Genomic DNA, 27,778 nt, shown 5'->3' on the forward strand with positions numbered 1-27,778 from the left:
ATATATCATATATAAATTGCAGTACAATCCCGGTTCAAGAAATGGCTTTCTTAGTTGTAGGTCGTAAAGCTATTGTTATGCCAATCAAGAGTGAATGACATCATACCTATTCAATGAATCACCTGTTGCTATGTGGACCAAGAGAAGAATAACACTTGTGTATGCCATGAGTTACCAACCCACACCACTTCCCCCCTTTCACTCTTTAACAACCATATTTATTTTGTAATACTCGTAGTAGACAGCGAGATCAAAATTGCATTAAGGATTTGCAGTGCTCAGGAAGTTATTTTCTATTATTTGTTGCCCAACAAATACTGCTGATACGCATCTCATATGATGGGAGGTGCATTCTCGAATTCCGCCAGAATGGTACTGCTTTTCTTGGTGGCACAGAACATTACATTACAAAGGGAAAAATTATGGGAAATGGCCTTCAAACTTTTATTCATGGTTTTGCTCATTCCTTCTTAACTTTTTCTAAAAATACTTCAAAATATATATATTTTCCATGAGTAACTTTACATTTATACGAGGCACATTCAGGACCCTCAAACTAGCAGTTAGCAGTACAAGATTTCTTCCATTAAGGCATTTACACACTAAATATATATAGAGTATTATTTGGCCAGTAATACATTTTAATTATTATTTTCTTTCTCCTTATCTTTTCCTTCATAAAAATCAGAACGTTCCTTTATTTTGTGATGAAGTTTATTTCAACCGCATTTCACATTAGTGTCACTATCTTGTATGTAATACTGTTACCATATTCAGAAACTGCAGGATTTAAGCTTTAAAATGATATATAACATTATAGGGTTCTGTAATCATGAAAAATCAATGCAAGTGTCACAAAATCATGGAATGACCATGTACAGTTTCAGTTTGGCTGTTCGAATTATTCCGTGCATAATACGCACCACAGTTTTGGGAGCAAAAATTTTGGAAAAAAAGTGCACATTATACATGAGTAAATACGGTATTTTGTGTAATAAGTGTAGTTTTAAAATCAGGGTTTTAATCACCATTTTTAACACTGATATGCCATTATTTATACCACCTTCGATAACAAAATATGCCCAGTTTTTGCACCGACATCTTGATGTTTGATTCACCGTATGTTCCTCTACATATTTGTGTACATAGTATTTTTCTTTTCTGCTGTTATTGTGACTTTTTTGATAGCTGATAGAGAAATATAGCTATACAATAAATGAATATACCACAATATGAAAACTGGGCATCAAGGTTTTACCGAGAATTTTCCTATTAGGAGGTTGGTTTTAGGGGAGATTATAAAAGTAAAAAGGGGAGACCAAGATGTCTGTGAAAAGAGCAGATAGCGGAGAGTTTTAGGAGAAGAGGACAAGATTGGAACACCGTGGATAGAGGAGTGGTGGATGACCAGAAGAAAAGGCAGAGACTTGACTTCTATGCTGACCCAGCCAGAGACAGGAAATGTTGAAGGATGATGATGTAAAAGTAAATTTGTAACCAAAGTGATGATAAATTGAGCTTTTGTGAAAATTTTTGGTTGGGTGTTTAAAAAAAATTGGGAAGGTGTTGGGGTTGTGTGGATAAATCATTGCTCTGCGTTATTACCAATTGTCACCATGGTATATCATTTAAAGTGAACCTACAACTCTTACAAGCTATGAGGTGTGGCTAGAAAAAAACCGGACTGTTGCTACAAAATCTTTTATTGGTTATTTTGTGCAATACAAACATTATCCCCTTCAAAGTACTCCCCTGCACTATCTATACACTGCACCATACGCATCTTCCATTGCTGGAAGCAGTTCTGGAAATCATTTTCCGAAACCATGTTCATGATGTCTGTCGCTTTTGTTTTCACACATTCTATAGTCTTAAATCTGGTTCCTTTCAGTGCTGATTTGACCTTTGGGAATAAAAAAAGTTGCACGGAGTGAGTTCCGGCAAATAGGGTGGATGTTCTAACACTGGGATCCCATACTTGGCCAAAAAAGCCTTGACTGACAATGCCGTGTGGCAGAAACATTGTCCTGATGAAGAATCCATGACTTGCTTTTCCACAAATCAGGTCATCATCTTCTTACTCGCCCACGAAGGGTCATCAGCATCGTAATTAAATATTGTTGGTTGACAGTTTGACCTTCGGGTACACAATTCAAATCAATTTACCGACATTTGCAATGTTTGATTCTACCGACATTTGCAATGTTTGATTCAGTTTTTGACGTGCAAGACCGTGCAGCATGCTTGTCGTTCGCAATCACTTCTTGTCCCTCCATAACCTTTGAAACCACTTAAATACTTGAGTGCATGATAAACACACATCTCCGTACACTTCCTTCAACAAACCATAAGTTTCTGTGGTGGATTTTACGAGTTTGATAAGAAACTTCAGATTGATACGCTGTTCCACTTTCACACTTAATTTCTTTTCTGACGGAGCACAGATGTATGGTTCACTTCATCCACAAACTACAGAAGAACTGAGCACCATGCACCCTGGGCAATCACATGGCCGGTAGGCAAGATATCACGTTATACACCCATGCACCGCTTATCCTTGACGTGCTTGCCTTTTGTCGACAGCAACATCAATCCGTTTTTTTTCTATCCACACCTTGTAAAATCATCACAAGGTTAGAGGGTATAGCATCATGAAAATGTTTATGAAGTACTGCCTAAAAGTGCTGTGGTGCCACATGGCAATAGGCTCATGTTCTTACTTTGACAGGCAGTTAAAGACAGTGGTATACGCTAAATAGATTATGTTTCCATTAAATATATGGATGAAATAATTTAACTTCTGAAGAAAATGTCACTGGTAGAATGCTTATGATGAGGATATACTCATAATTGTTTCGACCGAGGAATTTTCTCCATTTCTCTGTTTCTGCGTGGCTCTGAGACCTGCCCAGCCTCCCCAAGCATTCCTGGGGGGATAAAGGTGGCCAGGCGTAATGTGATCACATCATCCCAACTATGGCCAATATCAAGAATATGCCTTCATTGCATGTGGGCACATGCACAGGGATACCTTTACCTTTTTCTTTACCTAAACTTTGTTGTAACACCACACTGCTTACATATGTGAAGCTGTTTTTTTTTCTACCTATCTACTCAAAAACACTCGAAAGTGCTTGTCACAAGAACGTTTTTCACAAACTCTTGAATTAGCGTCATTTGCAGAAAGGTGGTTTATGCAGCCATATCTTCATATATTTGTGAGGCTTAAATTGATCAACTGGTGGGCCATCTCGACATTATATAGGGTGTTCAAAAAGTTATGCAACCTTATGGGAAAACATTTCTTATTCCATTTTTTACATTAATGCTGGAAGTGACTTCCGTTTTGTTCTTCACACAAGTGGACACAACAAACCATGTTGTTGAAAACCCTTTTCAATGTTATCTGAGATGTTACCAACACAGCTACGAATATTGTCTTTCAATTCCAGAATACTGTGCGGATGAGTAACGTACACGGAGTCCTTAAGATAACCCCACAAGAAGAAGTCTGGAGGTGATAAATCTTGAGATCGCAGTGGCCATAACCCCACTGAGATCAGTCATCCTGGAAAACACTCTTCCAAGTAACGCATTGTGCTCCCAGCTGTGTGGGCTGTGACATTGTCCTGTTGAAACCATGTGCGTTCCAACTTGTCAGCTGACAACGTGTTAATAAATTATCTAACCATTGTTACATATCGTTCAGAGACTACGTGATATGGCACACCAAATGCAACTTTTCTTCTGTTAACAACCTTGAAGCATTAACAAACCCCGAAGAATGCCCAGCCTCCACCCTCATACCAGGACGTCATTAATTAAGTGTAGTGGACGCATAACAGGAACTCCTCCATCAAGCGGCTGTACGACAAGTTCCTGAACAGCCCCGGTTTACAAACATATATTACAATAAGTAACTGAGCACCTATAACGAAACAAGAACAGTTCATAAGATTTCCCATAAAGTTGCGTCACTTTTTGAACATATTTCAGATCACGTGAAGTTAGAAGTATTTTACAGTAATACTCTCACTAGAGTAATGGGCAGATCACATATATGAACATAAAACAAAAGTAGAAGGCATACACATTGTAGAAGAAAGTATGCTGTAATGAGTATGATTAATTAACCCAAGGATTTACGGCATGTACCACTGTATACTCTCGACTACAGCACCGGTTAAGAATCTTTAGGATGTTTTCTCATTACTTAGTGAACAGTGTAAAAAGTCAGTCACTGTTGGTGTAAATGAATACTTTATTCAAAGTATCCTCCATAGGCCTGAGCACATTGATCCCATTGATGAACGAGCCGAATGATTCCTTTTTCCCAGAATTCCTTTGGCCGTGACGCGACCCAGTCCTTCACAGCGTCCTTGAGTTCATCATCCGAGGTGAAACGCTTTCCTTTGAGATGCTTTTTCAGGGGACCAAACACATGGAAGTCACAGTGGGATAAGTCTGGACTGTAGGGTGGATGGTCTAGCTGCTCCCACTTGAACCTGGCCAGTTACGCGTGCGTGACCCTGGTGACGTGTGGACATGCGTTATCATGGAGCAGAACCACACCCTCCGTGAGCAGCCCCGGTCGTTCGTCTTCCCCGTAAACGTTCACCATCCGGCGATGAATATCGGCCGGTTTAACACCTTCCGCTGTCAGAAAACGGATAACGCCTCAACAGTCGAATTTGCCAATGTTAACGCCATCCTGTCCGAATGCGCACTGCCGCGTCACTTGGACGGCGCTCTGTATCGGAGCCTCTGCTCTCTCCTGCGCATGCGCGTTCCCCTGCATGCTCCGATGCCGTGTGGCGACTCCAATCGCACCCCTACATATCACGCTACGTTCTCCCATCGCGGCATCGGTATTATATAAACGATTCCGTTGTTACGACGTTTCGTACCTTTTCATTTGATCAACCCTTGTAATAGAGATTCCTCGCACGCATACATAGTTGTATGTGTGATTGAAGGCCATCAAATAACAATTGATGTTCACATTGACATTCACAGCATTAAAAACCAGTGTTGCTACGTGTCTGGAAAATGGGGAAATGTCAGGGAATTTGGCTTGTCAGGGAAATGTCAGGAATTTTGCAGATCATCTGGAATTTACGTGCATTTTGGAGTCTGCAAGAGAAAGAGTTGCAAAATGAACAAGCATTTCACTTCCACTTCTGGATTCAGTTCTTGTAATTCCACTCCCCAAAAAGATTCTGTTCAGAAACTTGTTTATTTCATTCTTATGATTCTCAGTCTTGTGCAAGATTTTGGTTCCTTCGAATGTCTGTAATAAATTTTCACTTTTATAATACTAGATATTAGAAAGAATATCAAAGTAAAACTTGCAGTCGAGATATCTGATTGATAACTAAAGTATATTGACAATATGATCATAATTATCAGAAACGTTTGTGAGGATGAGGTTACCGTCTGTTATTAGTATTATTATCTAAGTGTCCCCTTCCGATTTCCATGAAATTTTCATTTCCATGTATAGAGGGGTCCAAAGGAAAAAAATACGTGTTTTTGTGTTTCAACTAAAAAACTGTTTTAGGGGGCAACCCCCCCCCCTCCCCTGCTCAAATGTCAAGATTAGGAGAAATATAAGTGGGGATCTGACCCCGAAACCACGTAAATATGGCATAGGTAGAAACAGGGGCCGTAGGGCCCCCCTATACACCTGCCAAATTTCATGGAAATCGGAGGGGGACACAGGGGTCCTCATCTTGACATTTGAGGTGGGTTTTGCCCCCTAAAACAGTTTTTAGCCGAAACAAAAAACACGTATTTCTTCCTTTGGGCCTCTCTATACACCTGCCAAGTTTCATGAAAATCAGAGGGGGACACAGGGGTCAGATCCTCACTTCAATTTGTCCTCATAATGACATTGGGGGGGGGGGCAGGGTTGCCCCTAAAACAGTTTTTTAGCTGAAACAAAAAACACGTATTTCTTCCTTTGGGCCCCTCTATACACCTGCCAAGTTTCATGGAAATCGGAGGGGGACACTTAGATAACCTCCCTTGTTGGTCTTGTTGGCATTTCCTATAGAATTCCTATATGCAACAAAAATTTCTTCAGATGCTGTGTACTTATAAATGTAAGCAAAAAAGCAGCATTTTCTGCGACACTATAAATCCGACAGGAAATGAAAAATTGTGTATGATTTATGAACTTTGTTGTTTTTATATTGTGGAGATCTGTTAATGGTGAACTAATGTAACTCTGTTACCTTAGCCTGAAGGCTAGATGCACGTGTTTGTACCACCCAATACATTTGATGCCGATTGTAATTTTACATTTTACAATTTTCCCATGTTCTTGTGTGTGTGCAATGAAATTTGCTAGAAAAATGTTGTGATGGTAAAGTGCTCCCCTGTGCTTAGCACCACACCATGAAGACATATAGGGGGTGTGGGGGTAACGCCCCACACTTTCTTGATCCGGTCGTGAGTGGGGGTGATGTGATCAGCATCACGCCCCTGACCACCTTTACCCCCCAGGGTTTTTCCAGGTACCCATGTTATTCGACGCTGGGTGGGCACCGGGGCCGCTTCCATCGTTAGAAAAGTCCCCGGATTTGAACCGGCCAGGGATCGAACCCGGGACCTTTAGCATGGTAGTCAGATGCGTTACCGACTGAGCCACCGCGGCCAGACAATGGTGTGATGGGTGCTCCTTTAATGTTGTGATAGTGAATATTCATAATAATTAACCGATTATATATTTAATTGAGAAACACAAGGTTCAAAATAAAAAATCATGATGATCAACATGTCTGGAAAAATTTCATTTTTGCACTGGAAAACCTGGAAATGTCGGGAATTTCATAATCAAAAAATCGTAGTAACCTTGAGAGCATATGAATGAATGTAAGATTGCATTTGTTGATTTTCTGCTTGAATGTTATATCTGGATTAAGCAAGATAAAGCTGTCATTGTTCTTCTGTTTGTTGTTAGAAGCACAAATGACTTGCAAAATTGAATTAGTGTATCAGAACTTTGCAACTTAGTGAATGACCAAAGATATTTATTATTTCCCTTTAGTATTGTGGCCGAGACCAGCACAGGATGCATTTTGGGTGGTTCTGGACTTGGCAAGCGTGAAGTGAGGCCGGAAGAGGTTGGGGAGAAGGCAGCCGATGAAATCATACAGACAGTCAAGTGTGGAGCGTGTGTTGATTCTTACGCACAGGACCAAGTAAGCATTAGTTTCTGTTTGTCGCATATTACCTCTAAACTTTGGGAAGATGTCTCCAAGGGAAAAAGATTGCGTGTAAAATAATCCATAGCGTTCCTTGCTGGCTTAATTCACGGTGACTGCAGTAAATATGGTTTCTAATATTGCAGAAATGATATTTCATGGTAGTACGAGACATCGTTTATGCAATTGATAGCTAAGTTTTGCTGTAGACACTCCACGAGCCAGGCATTTATTTATTTATTTTCATTTATTTATTGCAATTTCCAGTACAGCAGAAGCCATTTTAAACCGGAAAGACACAACAGTAAAACAGTACCCCTGTGTTAAAAAGAACACACGAAACAAGATAAACAAAATATAAATATAAGCAAGCCAAGACAGTACCAAGGCAAACAGATTACTTTCACAATTTTTTCTAAGTTGGTGATAAAAGAACTGAAAATATCTACTTGGTTTGAGATGATATTGAATTGGTTCGGTAGCCTATGGAATAATGAACGTTGTATGAGTGATAGTCTGGGAGCTGCAGTGTGGAAAGTCTCCTTGCTCCGTGTTTTACAAGGGTCACTATTTATATTTTGAGCCTAACAATGAAAAAACAGGAATTTGGCATTGAAAACTGCTTTATTGTTTTTTGAAGTATTCTCCTTTATGGTCAATACACTTTTGCATTCGTTCGAACCATTTGTCAAAGCAGTTTTTCCAATCTTCTTGAGACACCTCCATAATATGGTTTTTGAACGCATCAACGGCGTCTTCAGCCGACGAAAATCATTGTCCACGCAATTTATTCTTGACATTCGGGAACAAGAAGTCATTGAGTGCCAAATCAGTACTGTACGGCGGATGACCCATCGATTCGATTTTTTGACTGTTCGTAAAGTCGGTTCTTGGACGAGATGTGTGACAGCTGGCATTGTCTTGATGAAGAATGATCCGACAGCGTTTGTTTGTTTTCCGTATTTGACCGAAGACCTCTGGCAAACAAATTGTTGTGTACCATTCAGAGTTGACCGTTCTACGTTCCTCTAAAGGCACAGTTGCCACATGACCAGTTTTTTCCCGAAAAAAACAGGCGACCATTTGTTTCAATGTGCTTCGAGCACGAACAACTTTTGTTGGATTGGGTTCATCTTGAAACACCCATACAGTCGACTGCTGTTTACGTTCCGGCTCATATGCATATATCCACGATTCGTCACCTGTTACAATCTTACATACGTCTTTTGAAGCACCACGATTGTATTTATTGAGCATTTGTTTGGACCAATTGACGCGAGCGTCTTTTTGAGTTTTTGTCAAATTGTGTGGGATCCAACGAGAACATACCTTTCTCGCAGCTAAATGATCATGTAATATTTTATGTATGCTTGTGGAACTAATGCCTACGGTTGCCTCAATCTCACAGTATGTCACATGACGATCTTGCAGTATTAGGTTTTGCACAGCATCAATGTTTTCTTGAACAACAACTGATTTTGGACGACCTTCGCGAATCTCGTCGGTGAGCGAATGGCGGCGACGATTAAATTCGTTATACCAGCGTTTCACAGTGGCAAAGGATGGGGCTTCATCGCCAAATGTGAAGTACGTTATGGTCAATAATGCCAGACGATTCCGTGCAAACGTCAAATCGCGCCTCACTTCAATCAGTGTTGCCAAGGCTCAAAATATGAATAGTGGCCCTCGTATGTCTGGGCACTCTGATGGAGAGTTCGTGGAGTGGGATGCTGCATCTTAGGTTTCCATTAATGATCTTATGTAGTAATTTCATATCTGCAACGTATCTACGTGATTCTGGAGTATTTATGTTTAAGTTAAGAAGCAGATCTTTCTTAGGTAGGTGTCTCAGGGCCAGCACTCTATATCGAACGATGGAGAGGAAAAAGCTGAGAAAACACTCAATCTTGGAGGTATGAGAAGGGGCAGCCATGTTCCAGATGGGTGAACAGTATGGTGGGTGGGTGCTCCGAGGGCTGAACCCCATGAAATCCTACAAATGTTTCGTTGTTTATAAACCTACCACTTTGAACTCCCCCTGAAATAAAATCCTGTGTATGCAAAGCATATTTCTTTTTTCATAACGGTTCTAAACATTCAATTCACAAACATCTACCCCCCTCACTTTTTTCACCTTTAAATGGCAGCTGCTGATACGGATGAGCCCCCCTGAAATAAAATTCTGGCTATAGGCCTGCCATGAACATCCTGTGGACTTGTACACGGTGTCAAAAACATTTTTGTAGATAGCATTTAAGAGCAAAATGCATTGAACCCAGGTCTCTGGCATTGTACCCACCGATCTACTGAGTCAGCTGTGGTTTTGCGAATTTTTTGCTTTGTCTTTTACCAGCATGTCTCCCAGTCAAGAAATGAACAGATAGGTCAAGAAAGTCAAGAAATTATGTTTTTGGTCAAGAATTTTTTTATATTTTTTACAGTATAGTGAATTTACATTGTGAGAGATCTGTACTGGTATTTGAAAAAAACAACATAATAATTGGAAATCTAGAATTGTATGTATTGAGTTGCGGTTAAGATGTGTCCACTTAGCTTCCATAAGAATTACATTCTTGTGTGTGTGGAGTTTTGTAAAAGTATTAAATAAAGTAATGTGTTCATTCCCCATCCAGGATGAAGTCTGAAGCATTCATTTTTATATGCATTAATAATTAAAGCATATCTCTACTTGTGGAAGGAGTTTTTCATTGAATAAAAGTATCTATTTTCTTAATTTTGCAACTAATACCTAAGTAAGTGGCGATTAAATAACTGTTGAGGAAAAGGTCATGAAAAAGTCAAGAATATTGGATTTGTTATTTTGGTAGATACCCTGTTTCTCTTTGTGCTAATTATCTCTTGCAATGGAGTCTGTTGCCTTTGAAATGCTGATGATGTTGGTAAATAATAAATAACCCATACTGAAACAGCCCGTGAGGGCAGGCCCTACCTACCGACTGCCGGCCTTACCCAGCAGAGATCCAACCAGTTACGGAGTGACGTGTAGTCAGCACGATGAACCTCCAGTCGTTAGGTTTCCAAGACCAAGTTACACCACTCATCCGTAGCTCCGTTACCTTATAATTTGGCAGATATTTTTGCTTAAATTTCTACGTAATGCCCAACTAGATTGCAGTATTTGTTTCCCTGTCCTCCACTGGAAAGACCCAGGAAACAGTGTTGCCAAATCACCAGGTATACTGGTGGACCCTATAGAATTAATCTCAATATTTTGTAGATAGTATTACCTCCAAATATGTTCTCATTATACAGTGAATTGAATCAGCATTTATTTAATTCAGTGTGATCAAGATCATTGTATTAGATATTTCTGAATGATTATTATTTTCAACATTAAACTACCAGCGCTTGGCCTTTGGACTCCTGAGTTTCTTCTTAGACTTAATAACACTGAAGATTTCAACTTTGTCTGTGGTGCTCCTAAGAGCTCGAAAATCAGTTAAATTACATATAAATTTTCAGTTTAGTTTCCGGAAGTTGGATCTGCCCCCCCCCTGCTCCCTTCCCCCTTCCCCTAACTAACCAATGAACTGGGAAGCCAGTATATTTATACCCGTGTTTGTAATCTTCATGCAGTTTCAGAATATGCTTTTTTAATATTGAAACTACACAGACTAAACAAATATTTACATTAATTAAAAAAATTACTACGTCTGTAATTACAGTGGAACCCCGATTTTACGTTCCCGGATACATTTTCATTGATTTTACATTTTCAGTTTTTCAAGCTTGGTACCCTGAAAAACTTAAATCGAGGTTCCACTGTAATAGTAAATTTTAGTAAACTATCAAATTCTCATAGGAGTTTCTTTAACTAAAATGTATATTAATTTCACATCTTAAATTATGAGACACACTTCAGATTGTTATAACACCATTAAGCCTTGTTTCCATGATTATGAAAAACTCAGTATGCTGACCAAGGCAGTAATTTATTTTATTAAAAACATAAACTAAACGTAACGTTTCAAACTTCTAGCAAGGTCTTCTTCAGACTCTGTATGAAGTACAAATGTAACAAGATACACAAAAAGGGGCATTATATATTCACAAACATTACTCCCTCCAGACTATTTAGAAAGTTGTTTGGAACTTTCTAGCAGGTGACTTTCACTTGCCAACTTTACTTTCACCTAAAAGGCTAAACACAATTACTTCCATATAGAATGTGGTTGGACTTTTAATCTCACGCTCTTTTCCCTTCATTTTTCTTCCTTCTCCTCTCCTCTTTCTCTCTTGTCCTTTCCACTCTTTCTAACATCTTCTTCCATTCTTTGTTTAACTTCAGTCCCCCATTCCAGTTCATTGTGTCTTCTTCACCTTTCTTCTCTATTTCCTTGGCTTCCTTCCATTTTCTCACTAGCATTCTCTTCTCCCTTCCTATCTGCTTAGGCTATGTCATGTCCTGCTTCTCTCGTGTGTTTAAATATTGCATTTCTCTCTCTCTTAAGTCGTACATCATCCCTTTGTTGTTTCAACCTATCTTTTAGCCTTTTTTTTCGTTTCTCCTATGTACACACTCTGACATTCTTTACATTTCACTTCGTAGATAATCCCTTCCTCTTCCTCTTCTCTCTGTTAGAAGGTTGAAACGTTACGTTTAGTTTATGTTTTTAATAAAATAAATTACTGCCTTGGTCAGCATATTTAGTTTTTCAGATTGTTGTACATTATTCAACATACTGCAGGTAAAATACACAATAACGCATTTTGACATCATCGTTAATAAATTTACTAGTACAATATAAAGAATTTCAAATTTAAAGCTAATAAACTACGGAATTATTTAATTCAGTTATTAACAATTGTGAATCATAACGTATTAAGATAATAAATCAAGTGATGTGCAAGGACACATTTCTCTTTTTTGAAAAGGTACTCTATGTCTTGTGTTCTTTTTTTGTAACTTGACAACATGATGTAATATACAGTATATCAGTGTCCCAAAATAGCGTTTATAGTCTTTGAATGTTATTAACAGGAATACTAATAACTGCAAGGATGAATTTATATACATTGTTCTTCATAGTCCCCCACAGGTAGAAATCTAACAGTGTTAAATCAGGAGATCTGGGTGGATATTTGACACTTATGTTGGTTGAATGAAAAATTACTTGCTTCTGCTATTCCCTGGAAGGTTGTGACAGAACTAAAAACAACAAAATGCCTACATGTGCTCACACACACGCAACATAGACATAACAGCTTCAAATACAGAAAGTCCGATCAAGTTTCCGTAATAGTTTCTCTGTTATTAATGTTCAAAGAGTGTAAACACTATTTTGGGACACACTGTCAAAAGTACATTTCTGACTAAGTGAAAGAAGATGCTGATGAAACATGTGAAGAGACGACAGGGTGGAGGTGATTTTCTTGAGTGGCCACCATGGTCTCCAGACCTGTCACCAATTCTTTTTTTTTACCTTTGGGGTCATTTAAAGGTGCTTGTCTACACAGTTAAGATCCATAACATCCAGCATCTGAAGGAACGCAGAGATGATTATGCTGGACGTTCTGCAAAATATTCTGGAGAACTGGAAACGTCGTGTGCACAAATGCATTAATGTTCAAGGTGCACATGTTGAAGATACACTATAAATCCATAAGTAACATGACTTTTGACTCACCCTGTAAATGTTTTTCTAACCCTTAATCAGTGTAATCATTTCCAAACCCACTGTGTTGGTTGCTGTTGACCAAGTAACTGGAAATAATTTCTCTTGCAGATAATCCTTCTGATGGCAATAGCACAGGGGAAGTCTCAAGTGAAATGCGGTGCCATCACACTGCACACAGAAACAGCCATTCACATAGCACAGCTCTTGACGCAAGTAAGTCTATTTTTTTGTTATTTCAGCTGGTTATTTTGATGGCTCTGGCTGGAGGTCTCAGCAGGATAAGGTGTGGCGCTGTCACTGAGCAGGCAAAAACGGCTATTTGGGTGGCTGAGCGGTTGACTAAAGTAAGTTGGTAGCATTTTTTGAGAGAAACATTAAGGATATACGATATCGGAAATTTGATATCGCGATAGAAAATATCATCACAGACGATACGATACAATATTTTTTCATATCATGATATTGGTGATACATCGTTAGAGGCATGCAAATTTAGTTTTTGACAAAAACACGAAATATGAAATAACATGATGTAATGTACATTTTTCTTGTTTCTGAAAGGTGTGAGGTGCATTTTCCTACCCTGTTTTGTCACGAAATAATGCGAAATAAACTGCAAAATGCGAAATATACTCTTAAACACGAAATTTACCGTTTATATACCAACGCGACACTTTCTGAAGTGTGAAGTATCCTGTGAGTTATGCAATTCACGGAAAATTGATTAATTCTGCTGTAAATATTTGAGAAGCAAAATGGACCCATTTACACAGAAATAAACTTAATACTCTGGTAACTACATTAATGTGCTATTAGAAGAGATAAGTTTATTTTGTGTAATAATTGCAGTTGTTAAATCAAATTTAGGATTATATTCACAATTTTAAAACCAAAATGTCATTTTATATACCACTTTTGATGTGATTATTCACCACTATAACAACAATATTTTATTTTATTTACTGCTTTTGAATCCGAAATCAACTCTGTTTTTGTACCGAAATTTTGATTTTTTATTTACCAAAAATATGTGTGTCTATATATCGTCTCCACAATATATATTGCCAAATATTGTGATATATTGCCGACACAACAATGATGTCATCTTTCCGACATCATCTTCCGTACTTAAAATCGTCACTGTATACCTATCCAAACTGCATTTCTTACCGATGATTTTGGTGTTAATAAAATGTTTGTATCTTGAAAATCAGCAATGTTACAATTATTCCAAAAACGTGCATTATTTTTGCGCCACCTTGTATTAACTATCAGAAATCACATAGTTGTGCTAATTGAAACTGTAGGATTTCCATGTAATTCGAATTGTGCAGCTATGGGGATGTTATCTGTTTCCTTGATACATCTTTTAAATCTGCTTGTTAGGATATACTTGGTAAGGTAAATCACAATCTCAGGTGGAATAATATATATTTGTCTGTTTTTACAGGCAAAATTCAAAGTCACGGCGAAGGGAAACAACAGCAACGTCATTGAGTGTGAAGGAATAGGCTTGAAAAATGCTTGCTGAGATGCAGCATAGGAAGGAACCGACAGAGAAATCCCAGTGATATATTTATTTCTTTCATGCCATAGCAGCGTGGATGCTTGTCCAGATGTGCAGTTAGCGTCTGATTGCAAAACACTCCACTAATATATTTTTCTTATTTGCTGCATTATTTAAAAAATCTGGTTCCTGTTTCAAAAATCTGAAGACTGATGAAATGTCGCCCGTTATGTACTTGATACTGATGATTTTGAATAAAGCTTCAGTGTGCGTAATTGGATATTTTATTCCACTGTGCCCTTTCACTCGATGTGCTTTCAGTCACTAGTGCAGTTAATAATCCCAAATCACATTTTGTAATGATCAGGTATGAAAAACTGAATGCAATTATCTGGTACAGTAACAAAAAGAAATTTAAAACTTAAGTTTTGGTATATACAGAACATGTACAATGTAGAAAATATTGTGCTTAAAACAAATCTTAGGCTTAAAATCGAAATTAGTTAATTTTCTTATGTAAATGAGTATATAGTTGTCGTAGACGATGTTTCGTTAGTAACTGCCCCCTTCTTCAGGTTATGAAATTGGCTATTATGTGCATACGTAAAGCTTCGTCATTTAGAAAGGATCAAGGTATATGTATGGATAGGTTAAATGTTAGGATGACTAATGACTAAGACATGAAAAAACTGTTAACACTGCTATAAAAATTGTTAAAACCCATAATGTTACTCTATCACAGCTCCATGTTGACAGGAACAAGTATGTTCAATTACTATTAAAAATTGTTAAAACCGGTGAGATTACCCTAACACTGATACACATAAACAGGAACTGGTGTGTGTGTGTGTGTGTGTGTGTGTATATATATATATATATATATATATATATATATATATATATACTGACTTTACATAAGTAAATTAACTAATTTTGATTTTATTCTTATATAAGATAGTGAGTAAGTTGTACGGAACCAAAAATGAAATCTTAGGCTGAAGATAATATTCATTTCAGAGCTGCAGTGGCGCATTCTTCCATATTATGTGTAAAAATTGCCGTAAAATTTGAAGATCACAATTATTTTTCTTTATGCTGTAGTACAATAGTTTTGTATTATTGATTTTCTTTAATAATGCATGTTTTTGTTTATTCGAATTTTTTCTTGTTCCTTGGAGTTTGAATTAAGAAGAATCTACTGCATTTGGATCACTGGAACATGATTGAGACAAAGTTTTGTTATTCAGCTGTGAAACGTAGCATGTGATCACTGGTGGTGGTAATTAAATGCACGGCCATGAAAATAGGCAGATGGGCAGAATTGCGCTGGTGCCACATGGGAAAACAAAGTGAGAGTGGGACAAAAGTCACTGGTTACCACGCACTGTCAACCGTTCTGCATTGCCTAGTTCGAGCGTCAGACCGACATCTCTCCCTGACCTTTCGAGCAAATACTGTCAGTTTGTATCACGTGGATTACAAAGACCAACCCTACAACGAGATCTTTCATTCTCTTAATCCTCCTAATACACGAGGTTGTGCTCCGACAGTGCAAACTTCTGCCATCTGCCTAATTTCATAGCTGTATGTTTAGTGACATAGGTGCAGGGGATCAGATGCCAGGCCACATATACCACGTAACAAACAGTCCTTCCTGACATGGCCGGGCAGGCCAGGTTGTGGAGTTTATCATCACCAACATTAGATGGCGTTCCCATAGGCAACATTCACAGCCATTTAACAGTGTATGTGGAAATGTTGAACAGTAGCAAAGCATCAGTAAAGACTGTAGGTGCTGTCTACCATAAAGAAATATAATCATATGTAGGGAGCGGAAGTTGATGAAATGTCATCTTTTTTCTGACATCTCTGACACGATGCCCATTAAATATACACAATATTACACTTCATCTAGAACCCAAAAAAGGTAATTTTAAAGTGCATTTTTTTTTGCCAATTTTCAGGTTTTAGGTAATTTCCCCCGATTTTCGGCATTTTCCGTCATTTTTCACTTCTTTCATTTTGGTAATATTGGGTGCCACAGTAGCTCAGTCGGTAACGCGTCTGACTACCATGCTAAAGGTCCCGGGTTCGATCCCCAGCCGGTTCAAATCCGGGAACTTTTCTAACGTTGGAAGCGGCCCCGGTGCACACCCGACAGCGTCGAATAACGTGGGTACCTGGGGAAACCTGGGGGTTAAAGGCGGTCAGGGGCATGTTGCTGATCACATCACCCCCACACCCCCTATACGCCTTCATGGCGTGGTGCTAAGCACAGGGGAACACTTAAATATTCTTGAGTCTTTTCACCAAGGTGAACATGGGCCTATACATATATCACAGGATTGCAAGAGATTTTTTTCTATGTAGAGGAATGTTCTGGCTGACAACTGACCAAGATTCTCGTTTGAGAACCTTGGAAACGTGTACGGCAACTCTGTAAGGTAAGTGAAAAAATCGTTAAATATTTAGAAAGTGCTTGTATGTGAGATATTTCAAACTATCTCTGATGTTTAAAATTACCTTTCCGATGTACCTTTTCCTGAAAGGGGGGGGGGGCTGCCTATGAACACTTTTTCGGATGTGTCCCTGATTTTGGTTTCCCTATTATTTATACAATTTGTTAAATTTCGAAACAAATACGACTTTTTCATTAAATTGTTTTAAAATTATTCGGTTGTTTCCATTGGAAATCCTCGTTGCATATTTTAATTGAATGTGCATGTGGTTCTTTTTTTTAAAACATTGCATTTTGTTTAATTTCTTTTTAATTTCAATTTTTAACCTGAAACTAACAAATTTAATGGTCATTTTTTCCCATTTTTTAGGGCATTCTATAGGTCATGTACCTATATTTTTTAGGTCATCAACTTCCGCTCCCTAATCATATGTCTAATAAAAACATTGTATGGAAAATTTGACATCCCACACCGTGACCTTCCAGTCTAAGGCATCATGCTTTGTGCTCCAGCTATGGGACGTGTACAGGTTCCAGTCTCCTGGGGAAGCATAACAACTTTTCTCCTGTGTGTGTACGCCCTCTGGTCCTCACTACAGACAGGAGGACAAACAGGAAATCATGCTCCTCAACCAGTGTCCACAGAGTGTATAAATACCGTAAACAAGAAAATTCAAGACCTTAGTTTTCCTTAATGTTTACTTGGCAAGAAACATTGACTCCACACAGTGATACGTGTTATAATTTCCTGTCTTAAGTGCATGAAAATATTTAAAACTCCAGTCCCGTAACTGCACTGCCCTGTTTTCCAGTCCCACACTGGCTAAAATTTCTTTTAATTAGATATTCCTGGAGGTGTGTCACTGTCCTTTCCAAAGTCTTCCGGAACCAGAAAAACTACAAGGGCAGGAGTTCTCACTTCGTTTCACGGTGCCCTGAGTGTTTCAAGATTTTTCAGCAGCACAAAGTCAGAATGTAGGCCTGTCTAACCTTGCAACACTCAGTTAGTATGATTATGTTGTTTTCTGTAAGTTTTAAAAAATAAACACATTTCAAATTCAGTAAACAGTACTAAATAAGCACATATTTGAAACAATCGTATCATTTCAGTAAAAATATTGGAAGATTTCGTGGTGCCCCTGTAAACTAGCCAGGGTGCCGCAGCACAGACTTTGCGAACCACTGTAATAGGGGGATTTTATTGCACCCTCTCACCATAGGCAGAAAAAAATTACGGGTGCACCTATAATTGGTCCTATATTTAAAAGTACTGTGTGTACAAACCTTTTTTTTTTTTTTTTTCATCATGGGACCCTATAAACTATGCTGACCACTGGGTTGGGGGGTTGATTGCAACCCAGAGGGCCCATGTTTGAACTCTTTGTTAACCATTCGTGGGTCACGCAAGAAAAGTTACATCAATGGTCGCACATGGTGTCAGAGAACGGATTTTTAAAATATGCTAGATTAATGGTCTGAAATGCCAAATCCTCATTTATTATGATTAGATTTTTTCTTTCAACAATTCAGATTCTATAAAACTATTTGGTCTAGGAATTAATTTGTGCGCCTGGACAAGAGATGGCGTAACGAGCGTATCGTCCCACAGTTCTGTGTATCCACACATGCGTTGAAAACTCCTGTCAGCGTGCATCGTTCGTAGTATAGGACAGTTGATTGACGCGTCAACAACAGCATTTTGTAGTCAACTGAACATGGCGCAGTTCGTGCCACAGTTCGTGCTTCATTACTTTAACATGCAGAAAAGTGCTACCGAAAGTCATCGTATTTTGGTGGAAGTGTATGGTGACCATGCGCTAGCTGAGCGAACAGAAGTCAGAAGTGGTTTGCACGGTTTAGAAGTGGTGATTTCGGCCTGGAAGACCAAGAGCGACCTGGACAGCCAAAAAAAATTGAAGACGAAGAATTGAGAGCATTGCTCGATCAGGATTCGTGTCAAACGCAGGAAGAACTTAGAACTTGCAGAAGAATTAGGCGTTGATCAAACAACAGTTTCCAAATGCCTCGAAGCCATGGGAATGATTCAAAAGATGTCACACTGGGTTCCACATGAACTGAAAGACAGAGACGTTGAAAGACGAAAAACCATTTGCGAATTGCTGCTTGAAAGACAGAAAAGAAAGGGGTTTTTGCATCGCATTGTTACTGGCGATGAGAAGTGGATCCATTACGAGAATCCGAAACGAAAAAAGGCCTGGGTGAAGCCAGGTGAACCAGGTCCATCACAACCGAAACGAGATATTCACTGTGCAAAGGTTATGCTGTGCATATGGTGGGATATGAAAGGTGTGGTGTACTATGAGCTGCTGCAACCAGGTGAAACTATTAATGGAGAACGTTATCGACGACAATTAATGCGTTTGAAGCAAGCTCTGGCCAGGAGACGACCAGAATGGGAGAACAGACATGATAAACTTATTTTTCAACATGATAACGCTCGCCCACATGTCGCAAAACCGGTCAAAACCTATTTAGAAAATGTCGGATGGGAAGTTTTACCCCACCCGCCGTATTCACCAGACGTTGCTCCTTCGGACTACTACTTGTTCGATTGCATGAATAACGATTTGATTGGACAGTGGTTCACTTCTTCAGAAGATATCGAAAAATGGGTCTCTGACTGGATCGCTTCAAAGGATGAGGACTTCTTTCGCCATGGAATCCTGACAGATGGGCGAAAGTGGTGGCTCGCGATGGACAATATTTTTCTTAAGGTATTTATGTATTTTGTGTTTGAACTACAGCTTCAATGTGTGCGTAACAACTGAACGAATTAATTCCTAGACCAAATATAAAAATTGAAATTCTATAAAATTATAAAAAGGCACTCTTCGTTAGTCTGGTACAGAACGGATTTTCAGTAAAACACTAGGTACGCCTATAGTCGCGCATGGACTCGGACAGCAAGGGGCTTCAAGGAACCCTTGCTAGGGGCTTGAATATCTTACTAATACTGAAAACAAAATCGTGGTGTAAAAGAGGAAGGTTAGAATCTCAGCTAGACAGAGGGAGGGTGTTGACAAAACAATCATTGATAAATAATCACGTTAAAACCACTCACCCGGAACTAGAGACCATGTGCAACCAACGCAGGGTTAATCCCACTTGCCAGAAGTTTCAGGAGGGGTTGAACAATACAGCCAACCCTCCATTTTCACCTTTAGCGTTCATAACCTTGTCTTGGTGAATGCACTTTTCACAGTAGATTCTCCCTCAGAGCCTTGGATGAGATACCATGGCATATTTGAAGACAATTACTCCCTCTGTCCCATAATTATAGTCCGGTATGTCAAAATGGTGGTACAGAAATGACAGACGAAGAGGCAGATGGAAAGCACAATTTGTACTGATCCTTGAGTAGTAAAGTTGTATGACTCATTCCCTTGTTTCATGTTCTGTATACACCAATGTCACAGTTTGAATATCGGGCAATTATTATGAGACAACAAACAAAGGTGTACCGGGCAATTATTATGGGACAGAGGGAGTAATTACCAACATCATTTCCAGCAAGGGTGCCGGCAGAGGTTGCTTCTTCCTGAGTTATCGGAAAAACTTCATATAATTTGAATGGGGAAATTGTAACATCATGGTAAAAAATGAAAGATAGCAAATTAAGTGGTCTCTGATTTACGTGGAGTATGAATCAGCAGAAATTCAAAGAACTGTTCATCAACAAAGTGATAGATGTTTATGGAAAAGAAGCAAACCAAACCCAGTCTCTGTTTAAATAGTGGACTCACTTTTGAACTTGACAACATTGCCACGGTATTTTCATTTCAATTTCAATTTTATGACTTGTAAAACAATAACAATATTGGAAGGTAAAATATGAATTTTTATGACTGAAGGGGCAAGATATGAAATCTTTCTTTACCCCCATGGCGTTGCCAGTTATTTTTGAAGGGGGTCAAGTTATTGATAAAACTTGAATAGTAGAATTAATAACCATTATTATCATGGTTATGATTGTTATTATAAATCATGACTATTATAAACTAAAGAAATACACTAATTTTATTTCAAATTATTATTATTATTTTAACTATTATATCCTTGGGGAGAGACTCACTCAATCCACAAATCTTTTTCATTTTTTTTTTAATTTCATAAAGTTAGTGTACTGAAATGCATAGTTGTTTATTACTAACTTTAACACACAAAAGTTAGTGGACAATTTTTGGAATTTTGAAAACTGGAATTTTTCTTGGGATTAATAGTTGCATAACCTGGTTCTTGTGTTGTACATAGTTTTTTCAGTCTAATGCAGTTTTTAACTTCCTTCATCTGTTCCAATAACTAACTGAATATTATTTCTGTTATAAATAATAAAATTTAAGACTTTCAGTTTTTTTTATTATTTAACATTAAATGAACGATGCCAATTCCCAGGGAGGTCAACCGAGCTGTCGACCCCCCTCCCACAACCATGTGGCTCCCAGTGCTCAAACTGAAAATTCCTGGCTGGGGGAGGATGCTTTGCCTAGTTTGTAGAAAATGTAATGTGTTGGGCTTGCCCAGGCACGTAATCAGGTGGAGGGCTAAGGGGCCTGAAGTCGCCCCTCCGAAATCCTACAAATATCTAAATTAAGTAGTGTATAGTGGTAATTAATTTTACTTCCTTAGCAAGATTAAACATTAGATCGAAAAAAGTTTGGTGTACTATGGTATGGTTTAAGCAATCAGCTTAAATTTTTATATTCTAAAATTTAATGCAAAGAATAAATGGATCCACAGCTCCCGAAATTTATAGTTTTCTTTGTGAGAGGTCACACAATATACCGGTGAGTTTCTTTAGCTTGACACAACGAAATATCTCGAAAAGTACGCATCTGATCAAAAAAAAAAAGTTCTGAATGAAATGTGTTCCTCACGAAGGGGCTCATCCAATGATGCCAAACTCCACCCCCCACCACAGGGGCAACTGTAAAATATCAAATGGGAACCCCCATTTTCTATTGCAGATTCGGATTCTCCAGACAAAAATACGTAGGTTTTGTCTTAACACTAGAAGCGCCAGGATTTTTTACTACCTAGAAGCGCCACCTCCGGTCAAAATGACCGGTATTTAAAATTTGACCATTTCTCAAAATGAATATTGCCAATAATCATCTTATTTCTAATAAAACAAAATATTTTGGAAAAAAATACAAAATATCATGAAACCCAGCGATTTTTATTTTCCATGCACTAATTACAACAATAAATATTAATTTTCTTCAAGGAAATAAGTTTCCGTCCTGAAATTTCACATATTACATTTTTTGCATTTCAGTACCTTTTCTACACCAGAAACACATTTTCCACAAACATATTTGTTACACATTGAACAAATGTCACTTGTTTTGTTTTCATTGCACAATGCCACCTGGCATTGGCGCCTCTTTCTGGAAACAGAGCCACTTACATTCCGTGCATGTGATATTGATGTTGACAATATTTTATTTGGCTTTGCATTCAAATGTCCTTCCCTCAGATCCTCAGCCAATTCTATCAAAAATTATGTCTCGTAACGTTCCTCCCCTGACTGCCTTGTAAACTACCCATGCATTTATTGCTGCCAGATCTAAGATATTGTAAAACACATGTACCGGCCATCTACGTGATGAAGCACGGACTGAATATTTGTGTGCCATTTGATCAACAACATCAGCATTAGTTTTGTTGTAATACTTGAATGGTTCTGGGAGTTTCTTCTGGCTTTGCAAATCTACTTCTACATATGAATGCACGGAGCTTAGGAGTAGAACATATTTGTTTGGTTTAGCTTGGTATGCACACAATGTAATGTCTCCCTTTTTTAGCAAACATGTTTCATTCACTTGTGTTCTAATGTTCGCAATTTCATTAGGAATCTCCTTTCTACTTTTCTTCATAGTGCCAATTAGGCTTGTCTTCTTCTCCTTTAGCTTCTCAGCGAGTTTTAGCTTGTGAAATAATTGTCAGTATTTACATTTCTACCCGCATTTAGATAAGGTGAAGTAATTCTCAATACAACATTTTCAGGTACAGTAACATTATCATTCCTTCATTCATCTTTCCCAAGGTATGGAAAGGCATTGCACATGTATTTGGAATGTACGTCCACTAGCATCCAAAATTTTATACCAAATTTTTCTGGTTTGTTTGGCATGTACTGTGTAAATCTACACCTCGCTTTCGAAGGAAACAATTGTTCGTCAACTGTCAGATTTTACCCTGGAGTGTCCAATGAGGACACATTGTCTAGAAAACATGCTTACAAACTGCAGTGTTCATACGAAACTGAGTTTTAACTTTCTCCTTCTTATCAGCTTCTACAATACGCCAAACATATATGGGCGAGTCCAAAAGAGGAAGGAAGAATAGGGGTGGAAACTGTAAGTGCAACGTTCCAATCGACAAGTGGTTTTTCCATTGAAATACATTAGCGGTCAAAATGACCGGCAACGGCGCTTCTAGGTAGAAACACAAATATTTCCATTATTATTTTTTTTTGTAAATAACGCATAGCAGTAATAATGTACTGCAAATTTTAGGAAAAGTCACAAAATTTCAACGCACGAAGAAAAAGGTTTCTGTACAAAGCAGAAACTGCAATTTGAAAAACGGTCAAAATGACCGGCTTGGCGCTTCTAGTGTTAAACTTGTTTGTGGATTTGTGATAGATGGCGCTGTAATCGCAAAAATGAAATATTGCGGAAATGGTAAAAAATGCACTTCTAATCGCAAAATGACGTGAGGCATGTTGAATTTTTATAAGAAACTGCATTTAGCATAACCCAGGAACAACGACCTGGACGTAGCAGTATTTTGTTCCCATTGGGGTGCTTTTTTAAGGTGAGTCCCCTCGCCTCTCACCATCGGGGTCCTTGTTTTTAATAATCGTTTTACAATAAGTGCTGGGAAATGTCACCACCCACTTCAATACACTGATTTATCCGCACTTGGAATGATTGGACACAACTGAGAAGCGTGCCTGGTGTAATCTTTCGACATGCATTGGTGATTCGCTCAATCATGTTCTCACGCGTTGTTGGCAGTTCATTATAAAATTCACTCTTCCACGTAGCGCCACAAACAAAAGTCAGGCGAAGTAAGATCTAGCGATCTTGCAGGCCAAGACACTGGACCACCTCTTCCGATCCATCGACGGTTGTACACGCGATCTAATACTTCCCGTGCTGCAACGGAATAATGTGCTGGACAACCGTCATGTTGAAACCACATTGTTTGTCGCACGTCTAAGGGAAGGTCTGCAAGCAATACTGGAAGTTCGTTCTGAAAGAAGTTTCGATATTTCTCACCATTTAAGTTCCCATCGATAAAATATGGACCAATAAGTTTATCGCCAATTATTCCACACCAAACATTTACTTTCCAAGGGCGCTGGTGTTCAACTTGGCGTAACCAATGCGGGTTTTCGACACTCCAATAATACATGTTGTGTCGATTAATTGTACCGTGGTTTGTAAAAGTCGACTCGTCAGAGAACAAAACTCGAGTAAAGAAATTGGGGTCTCCTTGTATTTGCTGAAGTGCCCATTGACAGAATCACTCGGTTCTGAAAATCGTCGCCATGAAGTTCTTGATGCAACGAAACATGAAACGGATGATATTTTCTATACTTCAGTATTTGGCACACAGTTGTCTGCGAAATTCCCGATTCACGACTTATTTGTCGAGTACTAACGTGGGGGTTATGAGCTACTGCAGCTAATACCGCAATTTTATTATTTTCTCCAGCAATTGTTCTTCGGCGATTAATTTTTTTTTTGGTTGTACAGTTCTCTCGGAGGAGAACTGTTGAACAACTCTGCGAAAATAAGCGTGCGATCGCACCCGGTCTGAAAAACGTTGAGCATAAAGAATCACAGCATCATTGATACGAGGGCCACTATTTATATTTTGAGCCTTGGCAACACTGATTGAAGTTAGGCGCGATTTGACGTTTGCACGGAATCGTCTGGCATTATTGACCATAACGTACTTCAAATGTTTTGTCAATAGCTTGATTTGTGTTGTTTATGTTGCCTTGGAGATTGCGCGACAACAATAAAATGGAATTAACTCGTGAACATTTTCGTGCGATGATTTTTTACGATTTTCGACATGGATTATCAAGACAAGAGTGCATCGATCAACTTACTTCCACATTTGGCGATGAAGCCACTGTGAAACGCTGGTATAACGAATTTAATCGTGGCCGCCATTCGCTCACCGACGAGATTCGCGAAGGTCGTCCAAAATCAGTTGTTGTTCAAGAAAACATTGATGCTGTGCAAAACCTAATACTGCAAGATCGTCATGTGACATACTGTGAGATTGAGGCAACCGTAGGCATTAGTTCCACCAGCATACATAAAATATTACATGATCATTTAGCTGCGAGAAAGGTATGTTCTCGTTGGATCCCACACAATTTGACAAAAACTCAAAAAGACGCTCGCGTCAATTGGTGCAAACAAATGCTCAATAAATACAATCGTGGTGCTTCAAAAGACGTATATAAGATTGTAACAGGTGACGAATCCTGGATATATGCATGTGAGCCGGAACGTAAACAGCAGTCGACTGTATGGGTGTTTCAAGATGAACCCAATCCAACAAAAGTTGTTCGCGCTCGAAGCACATCGAAACAAATGGTCGCCTGTTTTTTCGGGAAAACTCGTCATGTGGCAACTGTGCCTTTAGAGGAACGTAGAACGATCAACTCTGAATGGTACACAACAATTTGTTTGCCAGAGGTGTTCGGTCAAATACGGAAAACAAACAAACGCCGTCGGATCATTCTTCATCAAGACAATGCCAGCTGTCACACATCTCGTCTAACAACCGACTTTATGAACGGTCAAAAAATCGAATCGATGGGTCATCCGCCGTACAGTCCTGATTTGGCACCCAATGACTTCTTCTTGTTCCCGAATGTCAAGAATAAATTGCGTGGACAACGATTTTCGTCGGCGGAAGACGCCGTTGATGCGTTCAAAAACCATATTATGGAGGTGTCTCAAGAAGATTAGAAAAACTTCTTTGACAAATGGTTCGAACGAATGCAAAAGTGTATTGACCATAAAGGAGAATACTTCGAAAAACAATAAAGCAGTTTTCAATGCCAAATTCCTGTTTTTTCATTGTTAGGCTCAAAATGTAAATAGTGACCCTCGTATTCCTGCCACTTTCTCTATAAATGTACACCATTTGAATTTTCTCTTGCACCGTTATAGCCTGCATTATAACCACTAATGGAGTCCAGGAAGAAAAACACTACTTCCGTCCTCTTCTTCAGGCTAAGTGGCAGATTATGCCGTGTTTGTTTGACTAGGAAACAAGGTCAAATGGTCTTTAGGAGAAAACATGCGGTCTTGAAACATGCTCGGCAATCTGTTCAAAACGTTGTTAGCCACTTATAAAACTGTAAAATGTTGAAGATTTCAAAGCTCCGTAAAAACCTTTGACCATGTGAAAATAAACAATCTCACTTCCGCAGAATGGATCGTCGAGTTAGTCCTCTTCACAACTAATGTTGTGCTGCTGATGCGCTGCCGATGGCTGGTACTGGCCCCGCCCACTTGCTTCCTTCCTCCCCCTACTTTTCCCCCCTACTCCTGCATTATTACGTAATTCCTCCGCCTTGGAACTCCTCTATCATCATGAACGCTCGTGTCATTTCTTTCGTTACATTAAAGCCTATTTGTTTCTATCTTCTTCCATTTTTTTAAACATCTTTACCCATCTTTCCTCTATAATCCCTTTCTTAAATGTTTTACAGTTTTATAATTGGTTGACCTCGTTTTTAACAGATTGCCTAGCATGTTTCAGGACCGCATGTTTTATCTTACAAACCATTACACCCTGTTTCCTGGTCAAACAGACACGGCATAATCTGCCACGAAGCCTGACGAAGAGGACAGTATATTTCTCGAGAATTGCGCCAAATCTTACTTTTTGCGATTACAGCGCCAGCTATCACAAATCCAAAAAAACAGTTTCAGACAAAACCTACGTATTTTTGTCTGGAGAATCCGAATCTGCAATAAAAAATGGGGGTTCCCCTTTGAGATTTTAGTTCCCCTCGCCCCACCCCCAGGAGGTAGGGTGGGGGTGGAGTTTGGCATCATTGCCTGAGACCCTTCGAGACGAACAAATTTAATTCAGAACTTCTTTTTTGATCAGATGCGTACTTTTCGAGATATTTCGTTGTGTCAAGCTAAAAAACTCACCCGGTATACTTTGCGAGTAAAATTTGCTCCTAACTTTTAGCCTTTTTTGAACGGAATGTGTAAAAGTTAATAAAATACAATAATTATGAATTTCAGTGCACTAACTGTACAAAATGTAAGAGAAATAATATCACTCGTACGGTGGATCGAATAGCAAAGTTATATAGTTATAATAATAATAACAACAATAAATTTTGATTAAAATTGATTCATTTTAAATAACTTATAATAGTTATGAAATGACAATTATAACCGTGGCTATTATTGTCATTATCATTTCCACTAATTATTTTTTTATCATATGCCTTCCCCCTCTACAAATATTTCTCGCGACGCCTGTGCTGATAAGTGATGAGCCCTCCCACACGAAATAAAATCCTGCCTAGGGGTTCGAGATTTCCTATATCACAGAGCATTCCCCGACATTCGGTACGAGACTCAGCGGCAAGCGGCCCAGCGTCAGGGATTGTCTTTCCCGGTGAACGGGGTCTGCGACAGCCGCACGCTACAGTCTGTTTTTTTCGCTCTCTTTCCCTTTCTGTTGACGTTGTAGACTGACACCATTATAATCCTCCCTCGGAAGTTGTGTTGTGTCGTGTCCGTGTGTTGAAGATTGTGGCTTAACATGGCACCACGAAAGGTTACATTACAACAAAGGATTTATCTTGTCGAGTGTTACTTCGGAAAGAGGAATAGTGGAGAAGTGCGACGACGTTTGGCAACGAAATTTCCTGGTGTTCCCG

The 27,778-nt window shown here is 38.8% G+C and overlaps 1 protein-coding gene across 2 annotated transcripts in view; it reads left to right on the plus strand.

The window, feature by feature from the left end:
* The window catches only part of Rtca (RNA 3'-terminal phosphate cyclase), a 40,041-nt gene extending 25,418 nt beyond the window's left edge, over positions 1-14,623 (plus strand). For both annotated transcript variants that reach the window (XM_083115626.1, XM_083115627.1), the window contains exons 8-10: positions 7,052-7,205; positions 12,956-13,060; positions 14,298-14,623. In XM_083115626.1, the coding sequence (XP_082971752.1) occupies positions 7,052-7,205; positions 12,956-13,060; positions 14,298-14,378 (340 nt within the window). In that variant the 3' untranslated portion in view covers positions 14,379-14,623. The remainder of the gene's footprint in view (positions 1-7,051; positions 7,206-12,955; positions 13,061-14,297) is intronic.
* Positions 14,624-27,778: the final 13,155 nt, after the last annotated feature.

This window comes from Lepisma saccharinum, chromosome 30 (assembly GCF_977018435.1).
Source record: "Lepisma saccharinum chromosome 30, izLepSacc3.1, whole genome shotgun sequence".
In the NCBI taxonomy this organism is placed as follows: domain Eukaryota; kingdom Metazoa; phylum Arthropoda; class Insecta; order Zygentoma; family Lepismatidae; genus Lepisma; species Lepisma saccharinum.